The following is a 25,508-nucleotide window of genomic DNA, read 5'->3' as shown; positions in this document are numbered from 1 at the left end:
CAAAGTGATGACTAGCACAATGGAAGTAGACGTGTTCTCCAAGGCTTACCGCAGTCATGTTTGCAGGCACTGATTCTGATACGAATAATCCTGCTGTTGTCATTCCACTCATCTCGTTACTCACTCAACTTTTCCACTCGAGACCAGGCACCTCAAATGTCATGGGTCTAAAAATAAGTTTCTGAGCTCTTGATCGCTGCCCACTCCCCCGATACACACCCAGTACTCCTCCCACGGTCTCCCCATCTCACAAAAAGACAAGCCCAACTTTATCCAGCTGCCAAAGCCAAGGACATTGGGCTTCTCGGCTCCTGCCACTCCCGACCTCTGTCAGCAGCTAGCATCGGCTGTGTCTGCTTCTGGCTCAGCCGCAGTCAGCCCCCTGGTCCGAGCCATAACCTTCATCTCCCTCATAAGTCACTGCCACAGCCTCCGAACTCTCCACCTTACTTCTGTCCTCACCTTCCCCAGCTCCCTATAGAATATTCCTCAACAGTGTCCAGCTTGAGTTTTATTAAAACAGGATTCAAGCTGTGACCCTTCTCTGCTCCACGCCCTCCGGTACATCCATTCCAAGCCAGGAGCGAAATTCCACCAAGCAAGAATTTCTACTATAGCTTGGATATTTTTATTTGAAAGGCAAATTTTACACACACAAAAAATGGTTTTCTCTCTGTTGCTTCACTCTCCAAATGATCTCAACAGCTACAGTTGAGCTGATCCAAAATTGAGAGCTAATAGCTTCCTCCAGGCCTTGGACCATCCTCGGCTGCCTACTGAGGCCACAAGCAAGGAGCTGGAAGGAAGTGGGGCCGCCGGGATACGAACTGGCATCAACCGTACTGGCCCCTATTTGTCTCGTCCTCAACTCATATTGATATCTGATTGCTGGAGTGAGGAGCCTTGAGGGAGGTATGTGGATCCGGGGGACTGGGTCCTGAGGCACAGGCCAGTGCCTTTCTGGGGAGATAGGTTAGCAACTGGGGGAACTCGGCCTCCTCTTTCCTGCGTGAAAGGACACAGCTTGAAAATGAACAAGTTAGGGGTGGGCACTGTGTGTCACAGGCAGGCTTCACCTCTGCCGCTGGCATCATACATAGGTACCAGCTTAAGCGTCAGCTATTCCACTTCTGATCCAGCTTCCTTCTAGCACAAAAGGTGGCTCAAGTACTTGGGCCCCTGCCCCCACCCCCACTAGGGAGACCCAGGAGAAGCTCCTGGCTTGAGCTTGGCCCAGTTCCAGCCATTGTGGCCACTTGGGCAGCAAACCAGCAGACAGATCTTTCTCTGTCTCTAACTCTGCCGATCAGATAAGTAAATACATCCTTTAAAAGATCAGCAAACGGGACAGAGTTGGGGTAACCTTGGGGAACTTCCAGCTGTCCCCTCTCCCTGGAGTGGGGCAGACAGCTACAGTGTAATGGAGTCATCATGTCACTAGAGATGGTCCCCTGGGACTAAGCATCCAGGGTTTGCATTGTGATTCGTCTCACAAACACACATCACCTGCTGACCCTGGTCGCTCAGGCTGCAGCCCCTCCAGTGGTGAGATGCGCAGAGTATGGCCACTCCCACCCCTGCATAAATCAGGCATAGACTACCTGGTGTGGTCAGCAGAAAGCTCTTAGCAGGTAAGTCCTTCCAAGGGCTTAGAAGTCCCCTGTCCAGGGGCTGGACAACGGCCCGATCCTTCTACGGGGCTGCTTGCTGGCCTTGCTGCAAAGGCTACTTGGGCGGGAAGGTGGCAGCAAGGCGGGGGGCCCTGTGGGCGGCTGGGGCCAGGGCGATGAGTTGTTTTTTTTGTGTGTGTGTGTGTGTCTGCTTTTGGAAGCCTTTTCCTCTCCAGCTTTCAGTAAGACAGCACCAAGGACCCGATCTCCACTCAACAGAGCATTGGGAGAACATTGAGTATTCACGCAGGCCGATTCGTATGTGTTGGGATGTGTTGTAATGTTAGAGTTTGGGAATCACTGTCATTTTACCATGATGGTAGGCCACATTCAACGTCATTAATAGAGTGGGGCCCATAAGTGCGGTGGTGGTCGCCATAACTGTGTATTTATTGGGAAGGCAGTGTTATTAGAGGGCGAGAGACAGAGATCTTCCATCTGCTGGTTCACTCCTTGATTGGCTCCAGCCGCTGGGACTGGGCCAGGCCAAAGCCAGGAGCCTGAAACTCCAGCCGGGTCTCCCACGTGGGTCCAGGGGCTAAGCACTCGGGCCATCCCAAGTACATGAGCAGGGAATTTTGGATCAGAAGTGGAGCAGCTGGGCTCAAGCTGCTGTTCTTATGGGATGCCAACCTCACAGCTGATCTTCTAATGGGATGCCAACCTCACAGCTGGCATTCCTATGGGATGCCAACCTCACAGCTGCTGCTCTATTTTATTTTGGGGGATCCATGTTTTTAATAGAATGTAGGTTCACTGAGACCAACAATCCTAGCTGCCATGTGCCATGTGGCCAGAACCCCAAGCCCTGTCTTAAGATCGCTGAGGTCCAAGAGCATGGGGATGGTGGGAGAAGGGACAAGGGGAATCCTGGAAGCCCTAGGTGCGATGGGCATTGGGAAGAGTCCCAGACTAGGGGGTGCAGCCCTGGGACAGTGGGCACTGTAGCACCAGTAGAAGGACTCAGTTTGGGGAGTAGTCAGGGTGGGCCCTGGGGTCAGGCAGAGGCTCACAAGAGCCCCCCTCCCCAGGTAGTCATGCTGTGGGTGTCCCGTGACACCTAGGGCTGCTGGGGATGCTTTGGACTGGGGGAGGGTAGAAGGGACAGCAGAAAGGAGCAGGGGGTTTCAGGCAAGTCCAAACACCAACACTGCTGGGGTAAGACTGGCAGAGACGGAGCAGACCAAGGCCTAGGGCAGTGTCGATGACAAGGGGGCATACCCTTCAGGCAATGCTCCCCAGAGGAACCGGAGCACATGTCCCAGGGGAGCCGACAAGGACACACCAGGCACCTCCAGCTCGCAGGCCCCAGCAGCTCAGCTTGGTGTCACGGTCCACCCCTGCTGTGTGGGGTGTGCAGTCCAGGGGCATCAAGCACCTGGGCCCGTGGTCAGCCATCAACAGCTCCATGTGCATGTTCAGGTGCAGGCCCATGTGGGGACATAGACTGGACAAGAGGTGATAAAAGTGGGCCAGGAACTAGAGGGTGGAATGAATGAGGCAGTGAGTATGGGACTGGAGCTGGAGAAGGGTTGAGAATAGGGCTAAGTTTGGGGATGGAGACTGGGTTTGGCACGGGGTGGCAGCTGGAGTAAAGATGGAGAGGGGTTGGGTTTGGGAATGGTGTTGGATTTGAGGGTAGGCATGGGGATCAACTAGGGTTTGGAGCCGGGGGTAAGGATGGTGTTGGGTTTAGGTGTGAGGCGGTACTGAGCTTGTAGTCGTTACAGCGTAGGATGGTGTAGACAGGGAGTGTGCTGATGGGATGGGCACGGCATTGAGTTTGCAGTTACATCTGAGCAGGACTGGGGTTTCATTAGGGGTTGGAGCTAGGCTCAGAGATGGGACTGGCAGCAGTTTCCTTGTCCGAAGAGAGTAGGGTTAAGTGAGGGGTGGAGCAGGCTTGGGGCTAGGACTGGCTCACCATGGGGTCCTAGCCAAGGTGGACCCTGCTCACCACTCACCTGGCCAGACACCCCGAGGTCGGGCCAATTGCTGCTGCTCATGGGGGTCCCTGACCCAGACTGTCTGTGCTCCCGTCTGTGCTGCTGGCATCAGGGACTTCGACTCTGTGAACATGTTCCTGGGAGCAGCCAGTGTCCTTGCTGGGGGCTGCCACTCGTGGGTCTCCCCTAAGGGAAAGGATCGGGCTATGGGGCTGCTTTGGGCTGGCCTGGGTCAGGCTGGCATGGTGAATGCTCCCATAGGAACCCCTCTCTCTGAAACTCACCTTAGCCCGGTCCTTCCACCTGGGTCGTGGCACACCTTCCCCTTGCACCTGCTCACAGTTGAGACCCCATCCAAGTCCTGGTGCTGGGAGCACCAAGGGTCCCTTCCTGGCACCCTTGAGACCCTCCTGCCACTGGGCTGCCATTGCCCAGATCCTGGTGGGTGCGGGGAAGCCAGCCCAAGCACAGCTGCTTCCAAACTCACTGAGGACATGGGGCAAGTGCTTCCTCTCCAGAACCCTTTCAGAAATGTTAGCAGCACTTGTCCATCCTGTACGTAAGCTCCAACTGGGAAACCCAGGGGTCTTAGCTCCGCACCGGCCCAACCCTTCCTTCCTCAAGACCTGAAGTTGTGACACGTACACCATTCCCCCTTAACCAGCCCCTTCCTTTGGTAGAGACCCCAGAGGTGAAGATGAAAAGTTACAGAACCACAGGAAAGCATGACACATCCCCAACTGTCCCCCTGTGGCCACTTCGCCCCTCCCCGGCCCACTCCTGCCCAGGGCCTGATTGGCCATCCGCCACTGGTCTCACCGCTTCCAGGAAGCCCTCTGGGGTGCTGAGGGTTCCACCGGTAGGACTTACAGAACCTGCGACAGAGAGGCAAGCGCTAAACCACACCTAAACCACGGAGGTGCAGACAACCCCGCCCCGGGCCCTCCGTTACCCTGGCTAACGGGGGGATTGGACCGTTGTCTGTGCAACTCAGGAAGGGGGAGTGTGTGAAGAGTCCTCTGCCGGGAACTGTGTGAAACCAAGCATTCCTCGCTGGGTGGGGTGCAAGGACTCCCAGCAGGCCCTGCTGCCCACTGCTCGCGCTGTCTGGAGCTTGGAAGACTCCTCGCAGCTGGCTCCATGGAACCCCACCGCAGCCTCGCCCTGCTGACTGGCTGCCTGGGCTTGCTGTCGACCCTGGTGGCTCTGAGCACCGATCACTGGTTCGTGGCCAAGGGGCCGGGTTTCTTGTTTCACACGGGGCTCTGGCCCCAAGTGGCTGGGGTCCCAGTGGCAGGTAGGTGAGGAGGAGTGGGCTGTTCTGGGGAGGGGGTGGCAGAACAGCTCTCAGTCTCGTCTCTTGCCAGACTACATCCACGTGACACAGGCCTTCAGCATCCTGGCTGCCCTGTTTGCCCTGGTGGCTGCGGTGTTCCTGGCGCTATCTTATATCGTCTCACTGTCGGCCCCGGGCAACGGTCCCCTGGTATCCACCATCACATCCTTCGCTGCCGGTGAGGAGGGGGGCTGGGCTGGGCAGCAGGAGGCAGCGAGCGCCAGGGCACCTGCTGAACGTCTCTCGCCCGCAGTCCTGTGTATGATCGTGGCCATGGCGGTGTACACCAGCGAGCGGTGGGACCAGGTCCCGCACCCCCAGGTCCAGACCTTCTTCTCCTGGTCCTTCTACCTGGGTTGGGTCTCGCCCATCCTCTTCCTCTGTGCAGGTGACTCTTACGGCTCTGCATCCCTGGGGAGCTCAGGAGGGGGGGGCGTTGGAGGCCATGCGGGGGCCAGGAGGGCAGGATGGGGGGAAGGGAGGCAAGGATGGGGGCCAGGAGAGCAGGATGGGAGGCAAGGATGGGGGCCAGGAGAGCAGGATGGGAGGCAAGGATGGGGGCCAGGAGGGCAGGATGGGAGGCAAGGATGGGGGTGGGGGCACCACCCACTCTGACTGCTCCCTGGCACCCCAGGTGCCCTGAGTCTGACTGCACACTGCAACAGCCGCCGGGCCGGTTATGAAGGACTGTGAGAACAGCGGGCGAGTTTGGAGTCTCTGAGGCCTGGACTCACCTCCACCCCCACCCCTCTCCCAGCCTTTCTCCAGCGCCCTTGCATATTCTTTCCTTCATTCAACAAAGATTGGTTTGGAATCTGGCTCTTGCATGATCACTGTGACCCCGGGGAGGGACAGCGCCAGCTCTGGGGTGGGCCTAGGAAGCTGAGGGTTGGCCACAGCGGGCAGAGGGAAACGGGGTGGGCACAAAGAAGACAGCTGCATTGCGTGAGCGAAAGGAATGGGACATGCAGAGTTGCAAGGGGTCTGGACCTGCCGGCCAGATGGGGTGTGGCTGGATGTCAGGGGCCGGGGGCTGCAGGAGGGGCGAGGTGGGCTCCCCTGTGACAGGGCCAGGGTAACAGCCACAGGAAAGCCCAGGACCAGAAGAGCTCAGGGAAAGAGAAGCATCTAGAAGCACCAGGTCTAACTGTGAGGCCTGTGATGTAACCTCTGTTAAAAGAGCTGCCGGTGTGTGTGTGTGTGTGTGTGTGTGTGTGAGTGTAAGAGAGGGGGTGTCCCTTTAAGGGGTCCCTGGGAAGGGGGTTCTGGAACCCTGGCTGCCTCACAGAGACCCCGACCTCCTGCCCCCTCCCCCCGCTGCCTCTCTGGGCTCTGTGTCTGCCAGGGCCTGGGAAGCTGGGTGCTGTGAGTGCTTTCGGGGCGGGCCAGGCCTCTGGGCACTCCAGGGGAGGGGGCAGCCGGGTTCGGGGAGCCGGGAGCGGAGGCCAGTCCTGCCGTGTGGCCCCTGCCGCAGGCTGCGTGGCATGGGCGTGAAACACAGCCTTCAGACGGGCGGCACCTTCCTCAGCTTCTTGGCCAACATCCTCAAGGTGCTGTCCACCAGCAGCAACTACTGGATCCGCTACCATGGCGGCCACAGCGGCCTGTGGCAGGAGTGTAGCCAAGGCACCTGCTCCAACACCCCGTGCCAGAGTGAGCGCCCCCGTGGCCGCACACGGGCAGCCCCACATGAGCCCACTGGGGCTCAAGGCCCTCCAAGCCCGTCCACGCGTGGGGTCCCCTACTGCAGTGGGATGGGGTGGCAGCACCCCGCAGGGCTCCCGGTGGCCAAGGGCTGGGGGCTGACGCGGCCTGGTCTCCCCAGCCATGCTGGCTATGACTGGGGCATGCATGGTGCTGGCCACCGGCTTTGGCGTCTTGGCCACGGTGATGGGGCTGCGGATTCTGTGCCAGCAGGACGAGTCGCTGCGGGGCCAGCAAGTGTGCGCATGCCTCTTCCTCGTCGGTGAGAGGGCGCCGGGCTCCCCGGGATGGCCAGGGGAGATGGGGGAGATCTGGGGGTCCCGGGAGGAGGGCGACCTCCAGGGGGCAGGGCTGGGCCAACGGGGGTGGGCGGGGCCAAGGAGGGGTGGGCGGGGCCTGACAGCTGAGGAAGGGGCGGGTGTGGGTGTGGCCAAGTGACTGGGATGAGGCTGGGTGGGCGGGGCCCTGGAGGTGGGGCTTGGGGCGGCAGGGCTGTGGAAGGGCATGGCCCGGTAGGCGTGGCCTGTGTGCGGCTGGGGGCGTGGCCTGGGCGTGGCCCAGGGAAGGTACCCACTCACCTGGAGGTGCGGGTCGGCCGGTCCCAGGGCTGCTGTTGCTGATCGCCTTGACAGGGTACACAGTGAAGAACGCCTGGAAAAACAACGTCTTCTTCTCCTGGTCCTATTTTTCGGGGTGGCTGGCTTTACCCTTCTCTATTCTGGCGGGTAACCAGGGCAGGAGGAAGAGGGTGGACCCTGTCCAGGGGACGCCCCTGCCCCCAGACCACCTGCAGGCCCCTGTCCCTCGCCCACACACCCCCACACCCTTCCCTCTCCCTACCCCCAAATCCCAGCACCCCTCAGTTCCTCCCCGACTCCCTGGACCCAGGTCCCAGCCCCGGGGCGTACTTGGCCGTCCAGCACCCACCTCGCTGCACCTGCCCTCCCCCTGCCCCCAGCACCAGCACTCCTCTGTCCCTCCCCGACTCCCTGGACCCAGGTCCCAGTCCCCGGGGCGCGCCCGGCCTCCCTCCCGGCTCCCACCTTGCTCACCCGCCCTCCGTCCCCACCCCGCCAGGCCTCTGCTTCCTGCTGGCAGACATGATCGTGCAAAGCACGGACGCCATCAGCAGCTTCCCGGTGTGCCTGTGAGCGCGGCCTGCCTGGTGCAGAATAAAGGCACAGACTGCAGCCGCGCGGCTCCGCGTGCTTTTCTGGGGGAGCAAGGACACGGGCGTGGAGGACCCCGCAGGGCGAGAGTTTGGGGGACCCCGCGGCCCTCCCCCGCACGACCTTTCCCCTAGTTCCCCGCCACGCCCCCCAGCGGCAACAACTTTTCCGCCCCGCCCACTCAGCTCCATCATTGGTCCGCCTCCGCTGGCCACACCCCCGCGCTCGGCCTCGCGGCCTCCTGATTGGGCGGAGGAGCCGCGGAGTGGCAGGCGGCGCGGGCACGCAGGCGCAGGGCGGCGCGGGGGCGGGGCGTCGGGCGCTGACGGACGCGGCCGCGGGGCGCTGCTGCGGGAAGATGGCGGAGCTGCGCGCGCTCGTGGCTGTCAAGAGGGTCATCGACTTCGCTGTGAAGGTGACCGGGCCCTCCCCACCACCATTCCCACCTGCGGGGGAGCCTGCGGCCGCGAGCTTCCGGCACCCCGAACGCCACGCCGTGTGTGTGTTGGGGGGGGTCTTCCCGTGACCTCTGACCCCGGCAAAGTCACAGCTGTCAGGTTCTGACGGTCAGAGCGCCCCGGGCCCCCGACCCTGAGAACGTCTTCCCGCGGTGTCTGGGAAGCAAGGTGAAAGTTCAAGGGGTCCACCTTGAACCCTGACCCTCAGCTAGGTCAGGGGGCTGGAGGAGGTGTGGTTCAGAGTCACCCCTGCAGGAATGGGGGGCCAGGAGCGGGCTCAGAGTCACCCCTGCAGGAATGGGGGGCCAGGAGTTGGGCAACAGCCGGAGACCCAGGCTTGGAAGCCGGAAGGCAGAGAAGGGGGCCTCTCACACACACACACAGCAGGTGGACCGGAACCCCACACCCGGTGTTGGTCCCATCTGCACTCCTCGGGCAGCAGTGCTGACCAGCAGGTGCCTCGTGCTGCTCTGGCAGTCACAGGACCTCCACTCTCCAGGTCTCCTCTCATCTCCGATTGTTCCCAGAAGTCAGCCCTACCACTTCCTCCCCCCACCTTGGGAGCTCCTCCAGCCCCTGGGCCCCCCTCTGCCCCTGACCCCCCTCCAGCCCCTGGGCCCCCTCCGCCCCTGGGCCCCCTCCGCCCCTGACCCCCCTCCGCCCCTGGCCTCCCTCCACCCCTGGGCTCCCCTCCGCCCCTGGGCCCCCTCTGCCCCTGGGCCCCCCTCTGTCCCTGGCCCCCCTCCGCCCCTGGGCGCCCCTCCACCCCTGGGCCCCCCTCCACCCCTGGGCCCCCTCTGCCCCTGGCCTCCCTCCACCCCTGGCCCCCCTCCACCCCTGGGCCCCCCTCCGCCCCTGGGCCCCCCTCCGCCCCTGGGCCCCCTCTGCCCCTGGCCTCCCTCCACCCCTGGGCCCCCCTCCGCCCCTGGGCCCCCTCTGCCCCTGGGCCCCCCTCCGCCCCTGGGCCCCCTCTGCCCCTGGCCTTCCTCCGCCCCTGGGCCCCCCTCCGCCCCTGGGCCCCCCTCCGCCCCTGGGCCCCCTCTGCCCCTGGGCCTCCCTCCACCCCTGGGCTCCCCTCCGCCCCTGGGCCCCCTCCGCCCCTGGGCCCCCTCCGCCCCTGCCTGGGGTATCTAGGGTCATTTTCTTGCCCCCTTAGCTTGTTGGACTCTGACCGACACAGAGCCTGGCCCAGCAGAGAGCAGAGGGGGAAGGGCAGGCCCCATCCCCTCGGCTCCTGCCCCTGGGACGTCCTGTCTGGACCTGTCCAGGCCCTTTAGGAACAAATAAGTGATTCAGACCCTGCCAGCTACCTGAACACCAGGCCAACCCGGATATTCAACCGTGTCTGCCCTTCCTCACCTCCCGCAGCCCCACCCTTTGGCCGGCCTCACCCCTGCCAGGACACCCACACCACCACCCTTTGCACCTGCTGGTGGAGCAGGCTGCTTTGCCCCTGCCGGGCCCCAGCTACTGCCCCTCCTGCCTCTCTGCTTTCACCCTCTGGCCTGCCCAGCTCCAAGCCACCTGTTATATCAAATCCAATATCACTTCTTCACGGAAACTGCCCCTCTGGGCTGGGGTCCTGCCTGCCCAGATGCCCTGGCACCACATGCCCTCCCCAGACCCACAGCCCTTGCTGGGAGCCAGGGCTGAGCACTGGCGAGTGCCCACAGCACTCACGCCCTCACCTCTGTGAGGCCTTTCTGGCTTAAAGCTGCAGCCCTCTGTGTGTCCCCACAGCCCTTGGCGTGTCCCCACAGCCCTCAGCGTGTCCCCACAGCCCTCGGCGTGTCCCCCAGCCACCCCCTTCTCTTGCTGCTCTGTAATCCAGTGTGGGGTTCTTCCTCACTGCTTCTGTATCTCTCCCCTTGTTGGAATTGGCAGGGTTTGTGTGACGCATTCAGGGCCGACTCAGGCAACAGGTGCACTGTGGGACCACGGGGGGCGTGGGCGCCGCGCTGTCTGGGCTCACTCCCTGCCAGGACACCTTTGCACGTCGCTGAGCTGTGCGGTCGTCTCAGCCATGGAGTTGATGCTAGCTTTTTTTTTTTTTAATCAAAGATTTATTTATTTTTAGTGGAAAGTCGGATTTACAGGAGACACAGAGAGGAAGATCTTCTGTCTAATGATTCACTCCCCAAGTCACCGCAAGGGCCGGAGCTGAGCTGAGCTTAAGCCAGGAGCTTCTTCCAGGTCTCCCACGTGGGTGCAGGGTCCCAAGGCTTTGGGCTGTCCTTGACTGCTTTCCCAGGTCACAGGCAGGGAGCTGGATGGGAAGTGGAACAGCTGGGACACGAATTGGCACCCGTATGGGACCCTGGCACCTGTAGGGAAGCGTAAGTCGGTTGAGCCATGGTGCCAGGCTGGCACACACCATCACTGGGCTGTGTGTGGGAAGCCAGGTGCCCCCTCCTCAGGCCTGTCTCTCCAGCTACCGGCCCACTGGCTGGCCGTGGCCATAGCAGTGAAGATTTGCTGGCCACACCATCTCCTGCCCCCAGCCTGACCTTGGCTGTTGTCATGCTTGCCCTGTGCCCCAGCACGTGGCCAGGGACTCAGGGGACAGAGGACGCTGGAGGACAGGGCTGGGGCTTATGTAGCTAGAAGCTGCTTTGTAAGGAGTGTCCTGCATGAGGGGCGGTGCAGGTGTGGTGTTAGTGTGTGTTAGTGTGTGTGTCAGTGTGTGAGTGAGTGTGTGTTAGTGTGTGTGTCAGTGTGTGAGTGTGTGTGTGTGTGTAGCCGGTCAGGAGATGATCTCTTCAACCCTGGGGCCACATGGGGACCCTGAGGGTCTCGGGCTCCCAGGACAGGTGGGGGGACAGAGCACTGGCCTGCCATGCCGCTGACCTGGGGCCTCCCTGGGCCTCCACTGCAATGTCTGCTAGCGGGCTGTCGGGGTGAGCGAGCCAGCATGGCGTGGCCCGAGGCTGAGTGGGGAAGGGTGAATGTGAATCCAGGGATGCTGCCAGACTCCTCCCGGGTCGGAGAAGCGGAAGATAAGCTTGCCCGGGCGCAGAAGCCATCGCTCTTCTTACACCACCCATTTCCCATTTGAAGGCCTCGCGTCCTTGGTGGCGAATGGCCTAGTTCAGTGTGTACAGCCACCACTGCTTTGTATTTTTAGGTTTATTTATTTTTATTTGAAAGTCAGATATACAAAGAGGAGGAGAGACAGAGAAGAAGGTCTTTTGTCCGATGATTCACTTCCCAAGTAAGTGCAACAGCTGGAGCTGCGCCGATCTGAAGCTAGGAGCCAGGAGCCTCTCCCAGGTCTCCCACACAGGTGCAGGGTCCCAAGGCTTTGGGCCATGCTCTGCTGCTTTCCCAGGCCACAAGCAGGGAGCTGGATGGGAAGTGGAGCTGCTGGGATTAGAACCGGCGCCCATATGGGATGCTGGCACTTGCAGGTGGAGGATCGACATACTATACCACCACACCAGGCCAGGTTTGCATGCTGGCGAGTAAGTGGCCATGCCAGGCCAGGTTCTAACAAGGAACCCATGGCAAGCAGATTGTCTGTCGCGCCTTTACCCACCTTCCATGCAGCAGCCAGGGCTGGGCAGAGCTATGGAGAGTCCCTGTCCTGTGGGGTGGGCATTCTGGGGCGGGAGACAGACAGGTGGCAAGGCAGGGGTGACAGCCGGACATGGGATGGGCAGAGGGCGCAGTCCACATTGTTGTGGGAAGAGCTTTCCGGCAAGGGAGGCTGGGAGGGCTGGGAAGCGGGAAGGATGGCTCCGATGGCAGCAGCAGCTGTGCCTTGCCCAACAGAGGCCGCCTCCTGCGTCCCATGGGCCTGGGCCAGGCAGAGACGCTTGGCACGTGCCTGTCGCTCCCCTTACGCCCCTTCAAGGCGAGTTTGCTCCTTCCTGGCTCCCAGCCTTAGTTTTAGTGTTAGAGCAAGCAGCTTTTTATAGAATAGTAGGGGCCCAGTGCGATGGCTCAGTTGGCTAATCCTCCCCTTGAAAGTGCCAGAATTCCATATGGGCACCGATTCAAGTCCCAGCTGTTCCAGCTCCCTGCCTATGACCTGGGAAAGCAGTCAAGGACTGCCCAAAGCCTTGGGACCCTGCACCCACGTGGGAGACCCAGAAGAAGCTCCTGGCTTTGGATTGGCTCAGCTCTGGCCGTTGTGGCCACTTGGGGAGTGAACCAGCGAATGGAAGATCTTTCTGTCTCTCCTCTCTGTAAAATCCACCTTTCCAATGAAAATAAATACGTCTTAAAGAAAAAGTGAGCTAGCAGCCACAGGAAGTGACTACTGGTGCCCTAGGTGTGTCTTCCTCCTCCGTGCCAGCTCTGATTTGTGTCCTGTCTGAGGGGGAGGCAGGGACAGTCCTCCCCGCTCAGCCCCGGACGGGGGAGTCCCAGCAGGCCCTAGGGACGCAGGCTGCCTATAGCTTCTCTCTGGCCACATCCTTCCTCGGGGGCGGCCACAGGGGAAGAGCGGGCAGGCTCAGCGGCTCCCCTGGGCCACCTCGGGGTGCTGCTCAGCACCACTGCCCCAGCCCCATGTGGCCGGCGTCACCTTGTGCCCGCCCCTTTGACCTTGAGGCCGCCAGGCCAAGAGCTGTCCTTGGCTGCCTGGTCTCCCGCTGTCCCACAGCCTGCCAGGTGCAGCCTAAAGGCCCCTGCTGTCACGCCCTTCTGCGTGTCCTATCACGGCTGCCTGAGCCCCCACCAGCTGGCTCTCTGCCCTTCCCCCCTCTGCCTGGCTCCTAATCATTTCCACCAAGAACCCAGAATGATCTGGAAGTACAGCGGGTCCACTGCCACGCTCCCCACCCTCTTGCTCTGGGGATCATGGCCCAGCAGTACCTGTGGTCCAGGTGGGCTGCTTTGGAACCCCAAATCCTTGCCACTTAAGTGAACCTCAGGACTGGACATGACTGATCTTGGGCACACCATGTCTCCTGGCTTTCCCAGCTGCCAGAGGCCAACTGCCATTGCCTGGCACATGCGCCTCTTCCCTCAGATCTGCAAAGCCCCCATGTGAGCACTCCCTGACTCAGACCATAACTCCCTTAGTCATCCACAAGGTCCCCCTAAATGGCCACTTCACCCAGAGCGCATGCGTCCCAAAGCCATTTGTACCAGGTGAGGTGCCCTGCATCGGGGTTGGGATCTCTGTAGGGGGCCCTGCCATGCCTGTCTCAGCAGCCTAGCCTTGGAGTGAGGGCATGAGGGCCGCCTTCGACTCTGCAAACCCCAGGGCCTTGGCATGCGCTCTCGTGGGATCAGCCAGCCACCTGCTGGACAGAGAGGCTCCGGTCAGCTCAAAGTGACCTTGCTCAGCAGCTCCAGAATCCATGAGAGGCTGGTGGGAGGGCCGCAGCCCACGGGACATGTGTGCTGAGCTCTGACCCTGCAGAGGCCCCAGCTCCGGAGTCCCGCTCCGAGCTGTCCCTGTGCAGCCCAGGGCGAAGCCTGCGCCCTCCCCACGCCGGGCAGCCTGTCCGGCCTGACGCGGCCCCCTCCCTGTGGCCGTGCAGATCCGGGTGAAGCCGGACAGGACGGGCGTGGTGACGGATGGCGTGAAGCACTCCATGAACCCCTTCTGCGAGATCGCCGTGGAGGAGGCCGTGCGGCTCAAGGAGAAGAAGCTGGTGAAGGAGATCATCGCCGTGAGCTGCGGGCCCACACAGTGCCAGGTGCGCGGGACAGGTGGGGCCGATGCCCAGGGAGTGGGCGGGGCTGGACCCCTGGGTGTGAGGGAGGAGCAGCTGGAGGCCTGCCCTCGACCCTCCTGGGACAGGAAGCCCGATGAAGCCGTCTGTCCTTGGCAGGAGACCATCCGCACAGCGCTGGCCATGGGCGCTGACCGCGGCATCCATGTGGAGGTGTCCCCTGCCGAGGCAGATCGCCTGGGTCCCCTGCAGGTGGCCCGAGTCCTGGCCAAGCTGGCCGAGAAGGAGAAGGTGGACTTGGTGCTGCTAGGCAAGCAGGTGGGTGTGGCAGGCCCTCTCTGGGGACCTGGGGACGGGGTGTGTGATGACAAGCATGGGTGGCCCCGCCCCCGGCCCCGGGGATGAGTAGCTGTCACCCTGCAGTGACCCATGACTGCCGTCTGAGCCAGGAGGGCAGGTCACGCTGGGGTCACAAAAGTCCCTTGTTCTTGGAAGCTGTGGCCTGATGCACACGGCAGCGCGTGGTGGGGGAAGGCCGGGGCCTGGAGGAGGTGGCAGAGCAGGGAGGTGGGCGGGAGCCATGGGGAGGGCTGGACCTGGCCCTGGCGCGTGTGTGGGGAGCGTGGGGGGACTGCCGAGGGCCAAGCAGGTGGGCCCTGGGCAAGTGCCATGTGGAGCTCCCTGTCCACTCTGGAGAGCAGGCAGTGCCCCTGTCCCCGCTGGGTGCTCAGCCCGTCCCAGGAGCCCAGCCACCAGAAAGCCAGAGGCCAATGGGAATGACATGCTCCCTGTCAGGTTGTTGGGTGTGGAGGCTGGGCTAGAAGGTTAGGGTGCAGGGTAGAACAGGCAGCAGGGCCCACAGGAGAGGGTTGGGGAGCCTGGGCAGCTGGCTCAGCCAGAAACAAGAGGACGCACACAGTGCTGGGGGCCGGGGGCTAGGGGCAGGAGGCTGGGCGCTGGGGGCCGGGGGCTGGGTGCTGGGGGCCGGGGGCCGGGGGCTGGGTGCTGGGGGCTGGGCGCTGGGGGCTGGGCGCTGGGGGCAGGGGGCCGGGGGCTGGGGTCCGCTTCCCTGGAAGCCTGGGCTCAGGGCAGGTCTCACTGATATGCAGCTTGTCCCACTATTGGGGACTGCCACCCGAGAGAGAGAGAGGCCGCATGAGCTGGTCAGATGCAGCTCAGGCTGGCTTCACCCAGAAAGCTCCTTCTCGCTCCCATGTAAACAGCTTCAGGCATGGCTTGACCCACGGTCACCCATGGGCGACACAAGGCCCTGCCCCCCCAGCTTGTTTTGGTGTCCTGCGTCTCCAGGCTAATGACACCAGTGGCCAGACGGCCTCGTCCCCTCCTTGGGTCCAGCCGCCATCACAGGGGTGCAGGCTGGGAGGTTCCCACTGGCCCAAAGCCTGCCCATCCAACCCCCAGGAGATCCCGGCTCCCTTCTGTTCATCACAGCAGCGGGAATGCTAGGAGGCCCCGTGTGGCTCTGGATGAGCAGTCGCTTAACTTGGCCTGGGTGAGGAGTCCCTCTGGGCGAGCAGCCCTCAGCCGTTGCCCTGTAAGACAGCCTCACACACGCTCCACCCCGCTCCCTGTGGCTGCTGGTGCCCCCACTGAGGCAGGGCTGAGCGCTCGTGAGCCGGGTGGCTCCCAGGGCCTGGAACGGCCACCCCGAGACGCAGTGGAGAACACGAGCTGACCCCTCCCTAGCCCGAGCCCTGGGATGCTGCACCGGCCCCGTGTGGGTGCTGACGGCTCACTCGCTCCCCTCAGGCCATCGATGACGACTGCAACCAGACGGGACAGATGACAGCTGGACTTCTGGACTGGCCGCAGGTGAGGCTGGAGCAGGGAGCGCCTGCCAGGGTCCCTGCAGCCTGGCTTTACCCCAGGGCTGCTGCACACGCTGCTGTCAGCTCCTGGAGCAAGGTCCCCTCCGAGGCCTCCTGGGCCCCTCACTCACCTCCTCGGCCCCCTGCTCCTCATCTTCCCCCTCCTCTTCCTTCTGCTGCTTTAGTAGGTGCAATGGCACGAAGCTGGGTGGGAAATGGAGCAGCTGGGACTTGAACTGGAACCCTTATTGGATGCCCGCATCACCAGTAGCAGCCTAACCCGCTGCCCCGCAATGCCGGCGCCCAGGGGTGTCTGTTCACATGCCCCTTGGATTCCAGCCAGCGGCTCCCACCCAGTTGAATCCCCGCCCTCAGACCTCCAGGTGGGCGCTCCGCAGCGGCCCCCCACCGGGGGCTGCCCTGGTCTGACCTGGGTCCACCGGGCCCCCTCCCGTCCAGGGCACATTCGCCTCCCAAGTGACGCTGGAGGGGGACAAGCTGAAGGTGGAACGGGAGGTGGACGGGGGCCTGGAGACCCTGCGCCTGAAGCTGCCGGCCGTGGTGACCGCCGACCTGAGGCTCAACGAGCCCCGCTACGCCACGCTGCCCAACATCATGGTGAGCGGGGAGAGACAGCCAGTGGGACCTGGCGGACAGGGAGGGACTCAGACGCTGCAGCCAATAGAAAGCTTCGCTGGGTGCACTGCGGCCAATGGGAAGAGCCCGTGGGGGGATCTTGCCCAAATGAAGAGGATTGATTGGATCAAGAGGCTCATTAAGGAGGGTTTATGAAGCCTCTTGACTGACAGCTCCCCATCACGGTCAGGAGGACGGTCAGTGGGTCGTTCCAGCCAATGGGGACGGTTCCTTGGGTCATCCACCAAGTGGTTCCCACCAGAAGGATGGGTTTACCACGCGCCCTGCCGCACCTGGCACCCCAGGAGGAACCGTGCCCCCAGGCATGCCCCCCCAGAGCCTGTACGTCCTAGCTGGTGGTGAGGCTGCAAGGCTGCCTGGGCGGGAGCGGTCCAGGAGGCCGCAGGAGGGCAGGCGGAGCCCAGGCCACCCCGAAGGAGCGGTCAGGAGGGCAGGCAGGCCCAGGCCACCCCGCAGGAACGATCAGGAGGGCAGGCAGGCCCAGGCCACCCCGCAGGAGCGGTCAGGAGGGCAGGCAGGCCCAGGCCACCCCGCAGGAACGATCAGGAGGGCAGGCAGGCCCAGGCCACCCCGCAGGAGCGGTCAGGAGGGCAGGCAGGCCCAGGCCACCCCGCAGGAGCGATCAGGAGGGCAGGAGGGGCCCAGGCCACCCTGAGAACCGTGACTTGCCGTGCAGAAAGCCAAGAAGAAGAAGATCGAGGTGCTGAAGGCAGGGGAGCTGGGCGTGGACCTGACCTCGCGGCTGTCGGTGCTGGGCGTGGAGGACCCTCCGCAGCGCACGGCCGGCGTCAAGGTGGAGACCACCGAGGACCTGGTGGCCAAGCTGCGGGAGATCGGGCGGATCTGAGCCGCTCCCCGAAACTCGCCAATAAAACTGTGACGCTCTCAACATGCGTGTCTGTTAACCTTCTTCCCGCGAGGCCCGGTGTTTGATTCACTCAACAGCTATTTACTTAAATCTCCCGTGGGAGCCAGGCCTGTACAGGCCCTGCCGAGGAGCCGTGAGTCAGGTTCAGGCCCCGGACTTGAGACGCCTCCGTGTGGAAGTGGGTGCTTGGGACGCAGGGGACTGGGGTTGGGGGCACAGGCGCTGCACAGAGGGGGGACCTGGGGAACGAGGAGGGGGTGCATCTGGCCTGGCCTCTGGAGTCACTGAGCCTCAGCCACGAAAGCATCCGAGTGTTGAGTAAGTCATGAGGCCAGTCTGTGGTGCAGTGGGTGAAGCCTCCATCTGCAGTGGTGCCGTGGTTCAAGTCCCAGCTGCTCCACTTCCACTCCAGCTCCCTGCTAACTTGGGAAGGCAGTAAAGGTCTCCCACACGGGTGCAGGGTCCCAAAGCTTTGGCTCAACCTTGACTACTTTCCCAGCCCACAGGCAGGGAGCTGGATGGGAAGCAGGGCTGCTGGGATTAGAACCGGCATCTAAATGGAATCCCAGTGCTTGCAGACTTTAGCTGCTAGGGTACCGCCCCAGACCCACAGGTCTGATTTCTGTGTCAGCTCCTGTGGTCTCTTGGAGCCCATCCCCTGGTCTGCAAAGCCAGGGTGACCAAGCCCACCTCACAGGGCATTTGGGAGGGCGCAGCCCACTCAGGCACAGGAAGTGGTGAGTGTGGGCCCTGGCAGAGCCCAAGTGGTAATTATTATTTTTCTTCTTGATAAGGCAGGACCTGCAGGACAAGGTGTGGTGGCTGAGCCAGGGTGGAGGTGGGCAGGGCGCCCTCAGGAGCATCCCAGGGAGGGAGGGCAGCCTGGGCACCGGCTGGCAGGTGGGAGACAGCTCACGGAGGGCAGGAGGGTGGAAGGGTCAGCGCCGGAGAGGGTGGGTGTGGACATCTGCAGAGGGCGCTGGCGAGCCAGTGGTGGGCAGGGAGGTCCTGGAGCAGATGGGGCGTGGGGTGTAGATCCAGAGATGGACAGTGGGGAGGGGGCGGCCCTCCCACCTGCTGCACAGCAGGGGTCTGGCAGACGGAAGAGGGCAGTATAGGGGACACAGGTGGCGTGCAGAGAGGACTGGGTGGGGAGACTTGGTTCTGGAAGCACCAGGGAACCTCGGGAGGCCAGGAGGGAAGCCGTCGGCGGGGGGGTCTCTCGGGAAAGTCACCTCACCCTCCTCCTCCAGGAAGTCTTCCTGGCTTTGCCTGCCCCCCCCCCCCCCGGTCTGCCGGGGGTGAAGGATCTCCCCATTTTCCCCCTAGGCATGGCGAGCGTGCATGGAGCCTGTCATGAAGATAAGTGGGGTGGGGTGGGCGGCTCAGCCAGCAGACAGCCGGGGTGGGGGTGCCAGCGCCACCCGCCGCTGCCCGCCGGGCCTGGCTCCCTTCCCCGCCCAGGAAGCTAAGCCACCAGGCCTGTCAGACTCGTCCAGCCCGGGAGGGACCGCACAAACCCCGGGTCCCACTCCAGTGTCCTCTTGGAGGTGCGGCCAGCAGCATGGGCACAGCGCCGGCTCTGCAGGTCCTCCTGCTGCTGGGTAAGCCCCCTTGCCTGGCCTCCTCTGCCCTGGCCCCCTGCCCACCTCCCCAGCAGCCTCCCCCTACGCGGCTGTCTGCTCTCCTCCACAGCCTCCGGAGGAGGGGTCCTCGCCCTCAGAGCCACTCCAGGACCCACACAAACCAACTTCTCCCAGGGGCTGGAATCCACCAAAGCCTCCAGCTGGAAACCGCCCATGGAGGCCCCAAATCCAAAAGTACCGTCCCCTGGAAGTGCCAAGCCCAGGGATTCCGACTGGCTGGCCGGGGCCCTGAACTCGAGCCAGATGGCGGGCTCCGTGTGGTCCAACGTGGGCACCGAGGGCCAAGATGCCGTCTGGTCCGACATCCCTGGGTCCCAGATGGTTGCTGACCACCCCCGGGGGGCTCCTTTCTCCACGACCACCCGGGCTCCCAGACCCTTTGCCCCCGTGTCTCACACCACAGGAGCTGCCCGGGACCCCCTTGATTCTTCTGTCCTGAACCCCCAGTCCAAGGTGTCTTTGGGGAACCCCCAGGCTAGCTTCCCCCAACAGGCCCAGGGGCCTCTGGCGGTGCTGGTGGGGTCCACCATCCGGTTCCCTCTGGATCCAGTCCCCAGCCCCGGGCCCCCCACCCCTCTGGTGGTCTGGCGCCGGGGCTCCAAGACCCTCGCAGCGGGGGCCCTGGGGCCGGAGGCCCCTCCCAGCAGTCTGGACCCTGCCCACCGCGCCCGGCTGCGATTTGACCGGATCTCAGGCGGGCTGGAGCTTGCTTCTGCCAGGCTGGAAGACGCGGGCGTCTACACAGTCGAGGTCATCCGGGCTGGGGTCCCCGTGCAGATCCGGGAGTTCACGGTGAGCGTGTATGGTAAGCGTGTATGCGAGATGGGAAGGGGGTGGTCCCTGCTTGGGGCGAGGGAGTGACCAAGGCAGGTGCACTGGGGGCCACACTGAGGAAGGGGTTGGGAGCCCGGCTTCCGAGCGGAGCCTGAGTCGGACGCCACCGTCCCACCTCCGCTTCTAGAACCCGTGCCCCAGCTGTCCGTGCAGCCCCCGGCCCCGGAGACAGAGGAGGGGGCGGCCGAGCTCCGGCTGCGCTGCGTGGGGTGGCAGCCGGGGCGCGGGGAGCTGAGCTGGAGCCGGGACGGACGCGCCCTGGAGGCGGCGGACCCGGAGGGAGCAGAGCCGGCCCGCGTGCGCGCGCTGGGCGACCAGCTGGTCATCGTGCGCCCGGTGCGCGGCGACCAGGCCCGCTACACCTGCAGCGTCCGCAGCCCCTTCGGCCGGGCGCAGGCGGCGGCCAATGTCAGCGTGTACTGTGAGTCAGGGGCGCGCGGACGGGGGCGGGGGGCGAGGGCCGGGGGCCGGGGGCGAGGGGCGGGACGGGGGCGAGGGGCTGGGGGCGAGGGGCCGGGGGCGAGGGGCCGGGGGCAAAGGGCGAGGGGCGAGGGGCTGGGGGCGAGAGGGGCGGGGGCGAGGGCCGGGGGCGAGGGGCCGGGGGCCGGGGGCAAAGGGCGAGGGGCGAGGGGCGGGGGCGGACGGGGGGCGAGGGGCGAGGGGCGAGGGGCCGGGGGCAAAGGGCGAGGGGCGAGGGGCTGGGGGCAAGGGGCGGGGGCGAGGGGCTGGGGGCAAGGGGCGGACGGGGGCGAGGGGCCGGGGGCGAGGGGCGGACGGGGGCGAGGGGCCGGGGGCGAGGGGCGGCCGGGGGCAAAGGGCGGGGGGCAAAGGGCGACGGGCGACCCCCGGCCGGCCGGGTCCCGACCACCGCCTCCCGCAGACGGCCCGGACGCCCCGGTCATCAGCGTCTCCTCGGACCGCGACCCGGCGCCCGCGCGCTTCGTCAGGGCCGGCAGCACCGTGAGCCTGCGCTGCAGCGCCCCCTCGCGCCCGCCCGCCGACATCGCCTGGAGCCTGGCCGACCCCGCCGAGGCCGCCGTGCCCGCCGGGCCGCGCCTGCTGCTGCCCGACGTCCGCCCGGGACACGCCGGCGCCTACGCCTGCCTGGCCGCCAACCCGCGCACCGGCCGCCGCCGCCGCTCGCTGCTCAACCTCACGGTGGCCGGTGAGGGGGCGGGGCCGCGGGGCGGGGCGGGGCCGAGGGCTGGGTGGAGCCAGCGCGGCCGGACAGGGCGGGGCTGAGGGCGGGGCCAGCACGCCGAGTGGGCGTGGACTGGGCTGGGCTGAGGGCGGAGCCTGCACGCTGGCTGGGCGTGGCTGGGCTGGGGTGGGACGAGGGGGCGGGGTTGGCGTGCCGGGGACGGGGTGGGCGTGGTGGGGCGGGGCTGAGGGCGGGGCCAGCACGCTGAGTGGGCGTGGCGTGGGCTGGGCGGAGGAGCAGCAGGTGCGGCGGGGCCAGCGCCCACCCCACGGCTCTCCCTTCGCCCCGCAGATCTGCCCCCCGGGTCCCCGCAGTGCTCGGTGGAAGGCGGCCCCGGGGACCGCAGCCTCCGCTTCCGCTGCTCGTGGCCCGGCGGGGTCCCTGCCGCCTCCCTGCGGTTCCAGGGTCTCCCCGACGGCGTGTCCGCGGGGCCGGCGCCCTCTGCGCTCGAGGTGGCCGTGCCCGCCGACCCCCGGCTCAGCGGCGTCCGCGTCACTTGCCTGGCCCAGCACCTGGTGGCCACGCGCACCTGCACCGTCACCCCGGGTGAGAGGGGGGCGGGTCTGGCCTGACCGACGGGGCGGGTGAGGGGGCAAGGATGGCCACGAGGACGCCCCTCCGCCCCGCAGAGGCCCCGCGCGAGGTGCTGCTGCACGCCGTGGTGGAGCGGTCACCGTCCGGGGAGGCAGAGGTGGCGCTGGAGGCTTCCGGCTGCCCCCCACCCTCACGGCCGACCTGGGCCCGCGAAGGCCGGCCTCTGGCTCCGGGAGGCGGGGGGCGCCTGCGGCTCAGCCAGGACGCCCGCAAGCTCCTCATCGGCAACTTCAGCCTGGACTGGGACCTGGGGAATTACTCGGTGCTGTGCAGCGGGGCGCTGGGCGCAGGGGGCGACCAGATTACACTCACAGGTGAGGCCCCACCTTTCCAGGGGGCAGGTCACAGGTCCCAGCCGCTCCCTCACACCCAGGGGTCCAGCCCCTCCTCCCTCACACCCAGGGGTCCAGCCCAGCCCTCCTCCCTCACACCCAGGGGTCCAGCCCCTCCTCCCTCACACCCAGGGGTCCAGCCCAGACCCTCCTCCCTCACACCCAGGGGTCCAGCCCCTCCTCCCTCACACCCAGGGGTTCAGGCTCTGTTTCTCCCCCTTACACAGCTGCTCTTCCTTCATGTCCCAGGACCGTCCATCTCTTCCTGGAGGTTGCAGCAAGCCCAGGGAGCAGCCGTGCTGACGTGGGACGTGGAGCGCGGGGCTGTGATCAGCGGCTTTGAGATCCAGGCGCGGCCAGAGGGACCTGACCTGGGCAGAGCCGCTGCCTCCAGGGACTGGATCTCGCTGCTCCTCCTGGGGCCCCGGGAGCGCTCGGCGGTGCTGCCCCTCCCTCCCCGGAGCCCTGGCACGTGGGCCTTGCGGGTGCTGCCCACCCTGGGGGCCCAGCCAGGAACTCCATCCCAGAGCCGGATCTACCAGGCCAGTAAGTTGAGGCTGTTGGCACCTCCGCCAGGGTTCCCTCCTGGTACTCAGAGCAGCTGTTCATCTGTTCCCTGCGCCCAGGACCCTGTTCCCACAGGTGTCTGTCCAACCCAGTGATGCTTCCTTGGTGTTTTTCAACCACCACGTTGGCGTGGTAGCATGCTCCCTGCCCCAGCATTCCACCGTGTGCGAGTGATGCATGGACCCCAGGGGCACCTGCTCCACCTCCTTGCCCACCACCCGGCCCCATGTCAGGCAGGCACACCATGGCCCTCACTAAACGGAAGGAGAGCTGTGTAGAGAACAGAGAGGGGCAGGAGGCCCTGGGGTCCTGGGTCTGCCCCCAGCGAAGGCTGAGCTGGGGGCTTAGGAAACCTGGCCCCTGCCTGCCCACCCCACACCCCTCCTTCTCGCCCTTTGTTCCCTGCAGGTCCAGCCCTGGGCCCCGGGGCCATCGCTGGCATCGTGCTGGGCTCCCTGCTGGGCCTGGCCCTGCTGGTGGCACTCCTCATCTTGTGCACCTGCTGCCTGTGTCGCTTCCGGGGTGAGTGAGGCGCACAGGGAGGGCCCAGGGATTGTGGCTCGCGGCTGAACCAGTCAGCACAGCCGTGGATCCTCTGCCCCACCCTCCTTAGCAACTGATCAAAGTGACGCTGCTTGGCTGGGTGGACGCGTGGGCGCAGCCAGTCACGACCTGTGTCTCCCTTCTTCCCGGTGCTCAGACAAGACTCTGAAGAAGCATCCGCCTACCTTGGCACCTGTGGTCTCCCCGCCGGGGAAGCAGCAGCTGAGCGTGACCCCACTGCAGACCCCCTGGGCCCTGCCCTCCAAAGTCCCGCCCACGGACCCTTTCCCAGCCAAGACCCACCAGGTGGGTGAAAGTCGAATTGTCATGTGGCTTAGCTCCCCCTTCCCCTCCTTTCTGGAGGGAGCCCAGCTAACTTCTGGAAGTCTCTGGCTGGAGCTGGAAAGTCTGGGTGAGCCTGGTGTCATGCACCCCCTCTCTTAGGTAGCTCTGTCTCTCTCCTAGGCCTCGGACCCCAGGCCAACCATCTCCCCAGGCAGGGGCCCCAAGGCTGTACGGATAGCCACGCAGGTGTGAGCGAGCCTCGTCTGTACAGGAAGCTGTGGGGTGACACTTGTACAATGGAAGGTTGAACTCCCCAAAGTGGGGCTTCCGTTCCCTGCCCCTTTTGCAGAAGATGAGCCGACAAGTTTGTGCAGCTCAGCTCCCAGAGACACCCCTAGGACTCTGAGACAGGCGGGACCCACGTCGCCTAGTCCTGCCACACTCCGCTGCCCTAACCATGGCCCCACCCCTGCACTGACCATGGCCACAACCCTGCCCTGGCTGTGGCTCCACCCCTACTATGACCATGACCCCTGCCCTGACCATGGCTACAATCCTGCCCTGGCCGTGGCCCCACCCCTGCACTGACCATGGCCACAACCCTGCCCTGGCCGTGGCCCCACCCCTACACTGACCATGGCCATAACCCTGCCCTGGCCGTGGCCCCACCCCTACACTGACCATGGCCACAACCCTGCCCTGGCTGTGGCTCCACCCCTACTATGACCATGACCCCTGCCCTGACCATGGCTACAATCCTGCCTTGGCCGTGGCCCCGCCCCTGCACTGACCATGGCCAGAACCCTACCCTGGCTGTGGCCCCGCCCCTGCCATGGCTCCTCGCACCCTGACTGTCCTGGTCCTGCCCTGACCACAGCCATGCCCCTGCCATGGCTCCTCCCACCCTGACTCTGCCCTGACCATGGCCCCGCCCCTGCCCTGGCTCCTCCCACCCTGACTCGGCCCTGACCATGGCCACGCCCCTGCCCTGACCATGGCCCCGCCCATGCCCTGGCTCCTCCCACCCTGACTCTGCCCTGACCATGGCCCCGCCCCTGCCCTGGCTCCTCCCACCGCCTGACCGTGGCCCTGCCCTGACCATGGCCCCGCCCCTGCCCTGGCTCCTCCCACCCTGACTCTGCCCTGACCGTGGCCACGCCCCTGCCCTGACCATGGCCCCGCCCCTGCCCTGGCTCCTCCCACCCTGACACTGCCCTGGCCATGGCTCCATTGAGCAGCATAGACTCCAGTGTTCCTTCCGGCCTTTGGTCCTGGCGTGTGTTCAGTCTGGAACATTCTCTTTCCTCAGTGTTCAGCCCTCGAGCCCCGGGATCGCCATTACTATCACAGAATGCCTGAACCCAGCCCCTCTCTTGGTCCACCCTCCCTGGACTAACGCCTCCTCACACCCAAAGGTGCCTCCTCACTCACGCAGCCTTGAGCTTCGACTCTAAACTGAACAGCCTCGGGAAAGCCAAGACCTGCCCTGACCTCAGCGCCGGACCGAGCAGCCGGCAGGTGGAGGCGGCCAACCGAGACCGGTTAGCCGGGCAAGGACCGGACTTCCTGCTGCTGCTTCCTTTTTTTAAAAAAAAAAACACAAGGTTTTATTTATTTATTTTCATTGTATTATAAAGAGGAGAAAGAGGCAGAGACTGACGGATCTTCCCTGGTTCACACCCCAGTCGCCTGCTGGGCTCCTGACCATCCTGTGTCATGTCCTGCCTTGCCCATGGCCTCATGTGACAACAAGGCTGCTGTAACTCCACTCCTTACATCTTCACAAACCAGAGTTAGAGGACGGGAACAGAGCTGCTTTCCGATACACATATTGCTTTCTCTCTCCCTCCCTCTCTAGTCAACACGCAGACGTCCCTTTGTGTCTAGTGAAAGAAGAAAAACAGAACCGCTTTTGTCAAGCCTTCCTTAACCAAAGCAAATCAATAATCAAAGCAGGGGTGGGGGTAGGCTGTAAAGGAGAGAAGTCTCCTGCAGGCGCACCTCATCACTGGAGCCATTTATTCACTCAACACACACGCTTGCACAGCGGTCCCTGCTGCCCGGCCAGACGCTTCCTGCAGCCACAGCTGCCTGCTCGCTGCCTGTGTCAACCTTGGCCGGACGCTGCCCTCGCTGCCGATCCACACAGCCAAGGATGCGGCCCCCTGCTTTCTGCCTTGAAGCCCTCCCCCCGACTCGGGTCCTGGATCAACCCTGGCTGTCTTTTCCCTTCGAGCCCCTG

The 25,508-nt window shown here is 64.4% G+C and overlaps 4 protein-coding genes and 1 long non-coding RNA gene across 5 annotated transcripts; 4 read left to right on the top strand and 1 right to left on the bottom strand.

Moving 5' to 3' along the window:
• Positions 1-2,219: 2,219 nt before the first annotated feature.
• Positions 2,220-4,155, bottom strand: LOC121154911. The gene is made up of 3 exons (XR_005883618.1): positions 3,635-4,155; positions 2,335-3,149; positions 2,220-2,303 (listed from the first exon to the last, which is right to left on the bottom strand). It is a non-coding gene; the product is annotated as an uncharacterized LOC121154911 (long non-coding RNA).
• Positions 4,156-4,454: 299 nt separating this feature from the next.
• Positions 4,455-5,770, top strand: NKG7 (natural killer cell granule protein 7). Its single transcript, XM_040978049.1, has 4 exons — positions 4,455-4,913; positions 4,984-5,130; positions 5,206-5,340; positions 5,587-5,770. Exons 1-4 carry the CDS (start codon positions 4,757-4,759, stop codon positions 5,643-5,645), a joined length of 498 nt encoding a protein of 165 aa, XP_040833983.1. The 5' UTR covers positions 4,455-4,756; the 3' UTR covers positions 5,646-5,770.
• A 42-nt stretch (positions 5,771-5,812) lies between these two features.
• On the top strand, positions 5,813-7,894 carry CLDND2 (claudin domain containing 2). Its single transcript, XM_040978050.1, has 4 exons — positions 5,813-6,605; positions 6,778-6,918; positions 7,262-7,381; positions 7,734-7,894. The coding sequence occupies exons 1-4, from the start codon at positions 6,437-6,439 to the stop codon at positions 7,805-7,807; spliced, it is 504 nt and encodes a 167-aa protein (XP_040833984.1). The 5' UTR covers positions 5,813-6,436; the 3' UTR covers positions 7,808-7,894.
• A 245-nt stretch (positions 7,895-8,139) lies between these two features.
• ETFB (electron transfer flavoprotein subunit beta) lies at positions 8,140-17,285 on the top strand. The gene is made up of 6 exons (XM_040978048.1): positions 8,140-8,240; positions 13,776-13,934; positions 14,070-14,228; positions 15,681-15,743; positions 16,199-16,357; positions 17,073-17,285. Exons 1-6 carry the CDS (start codon positions 8,184-8,186, stop codon positions 17,241-17,243), a joined length of 768 nt encoding a protein of 255 aa, XP_040833982.1. The 5' UTR covers positions 8,140-8,183; the 3' UTR covers positions 17,244-17,285.
• Positions 17,286-18,828: 1,543 nt separating this feature from the next.
• On the top strand, positions 18,829-23,518 carry VSIG10L (V-set and immunoglobulin domain containing 10 like). The gene is made up of 10 exons (XM_040978220.1): positions 18,829-18,868; positions 18,960-19,715; positions 19,872-20,165; positions 20,625-20,909; positions 21,237-21,491; positions 21,575-21,853; positions 22,121-22,417; positions 22,847-22,960; positions 23,139-23,287; positions 23,447-23,518. The coding sequence occupies exons 1-10, from the start codon at positions 18,829-18,831 to the stop codon at positions 23,516-23,518; spliced, it is 2,541 nt and encodes an 846-aa protein (XP_040834154.1).
• Positions 23,519-25,508: the final 1,990 nt, after the last annotated feature.

The sequence above is a fragment of the Ochotona curzoniae genome, unplaced genomic scaffold (assembly GCF_017591425.1).
Source record: "Ochotona curzoniae isolate NIBS_2020 unplaced genomic scaffold, NIBS_Ocur_1.0 contig_2861, whole genome shotgun sequence".
NCBI lineage: Eukaryota > Metazoa > Chordata > Mammalia > Lagomorpha > Ochotonidae > Ochotona > Ochotona curzoniae.
Note: the sequence above shows the minus strand (reverse complement) of the source record. Positions and strands in the feature narration are given on the sequence as shown.

Bases quoted from the DNA above. Each gene is read 5' to 3' on its own strand.
- VSIG10L (XM_040978220.1), top strand. From the start codon at position 18,829: ATGGGCACAGCGCCGGCTCTGCAGGTCCTCCTGCTGCTGG. The intron at 21,492-21,574 runs GTGAGAGGGGGG...TCCGCCCCGCAG, and splicing joins CACCTGCACCGTCACCCCGG to AGGCCCCGCGCGAGGTGCTG. The intron at 21,854-22,120 runs GTGAGGCCCCAC...TTCATGTCCCAG, and splicing joins CGACCAGATTACACTCACAG to GACCGTCCATCTCTTCCTGG.
- NKG7 (XM_040978049.1), top strand. From the start codon at position 4,757: ATGGAACCCCACCGCAGCCTCGCCCTGCTGACTGGCTGCCTGGGCTTG. The intron at 4,914-4,983 runs GTAGGTGAGGAG...GTCTCTTGCCAG, and splicing joins GGCTGGGGTCCCAGTGGCAG to ACTACATCCACGTGACACAG. The intron at 5,341-5,586 runs GTGACTCTTACG...CTGGCACCCCAG, and splicing joins CATCCTCTTCCTCTGTGCAG to GTGCCCTGAGTCTGACTGCA.
- ETFB (XM_040978048.1), top strand. From the start codon at position 8,184: ATGGCGGAGCTGCGCGCGCTCGTGGCTGTCAAGAGGGTCATCGACTTC. The intron at 8,241-13,775 runs GTGACCGGGCCC...GTGGCCGTGCAG, and splicing joins TCATCGACTTCGCTGTGAAG to ATCCGGGTGAAGCCGGACAG. The intron at 13,935-14,069 runs GTGCGCGGGACA...TGTCCTTGGCAG, and splicing joins GCGGGCCCACACAGTGCCAG to GAGACCATCCGCACAGCGCT.
- CLDND2 (XM_040978050.1), top strand. From the start codon at position 6,437: ATGGGCGTGAAACACAGCCTTCAGACGGGCGGCACCTTCCTCAGCTTC. The intron at 6,919-7,261 runs GTGAGAGGGCGC...GGCCGGTCCCAG, and splicing joins CGCATGCCTCTTCCTCGTCG to GGCTGCTGTTGCTGATCGCC. The intron at 7,382-7,733 runs GTAACCAGGGCA...CCACCCCGCCAG, and splicing joins ACCCTTCTCTATTCTGGCGG to GCCTCTGCTTCCTGCTGGCA.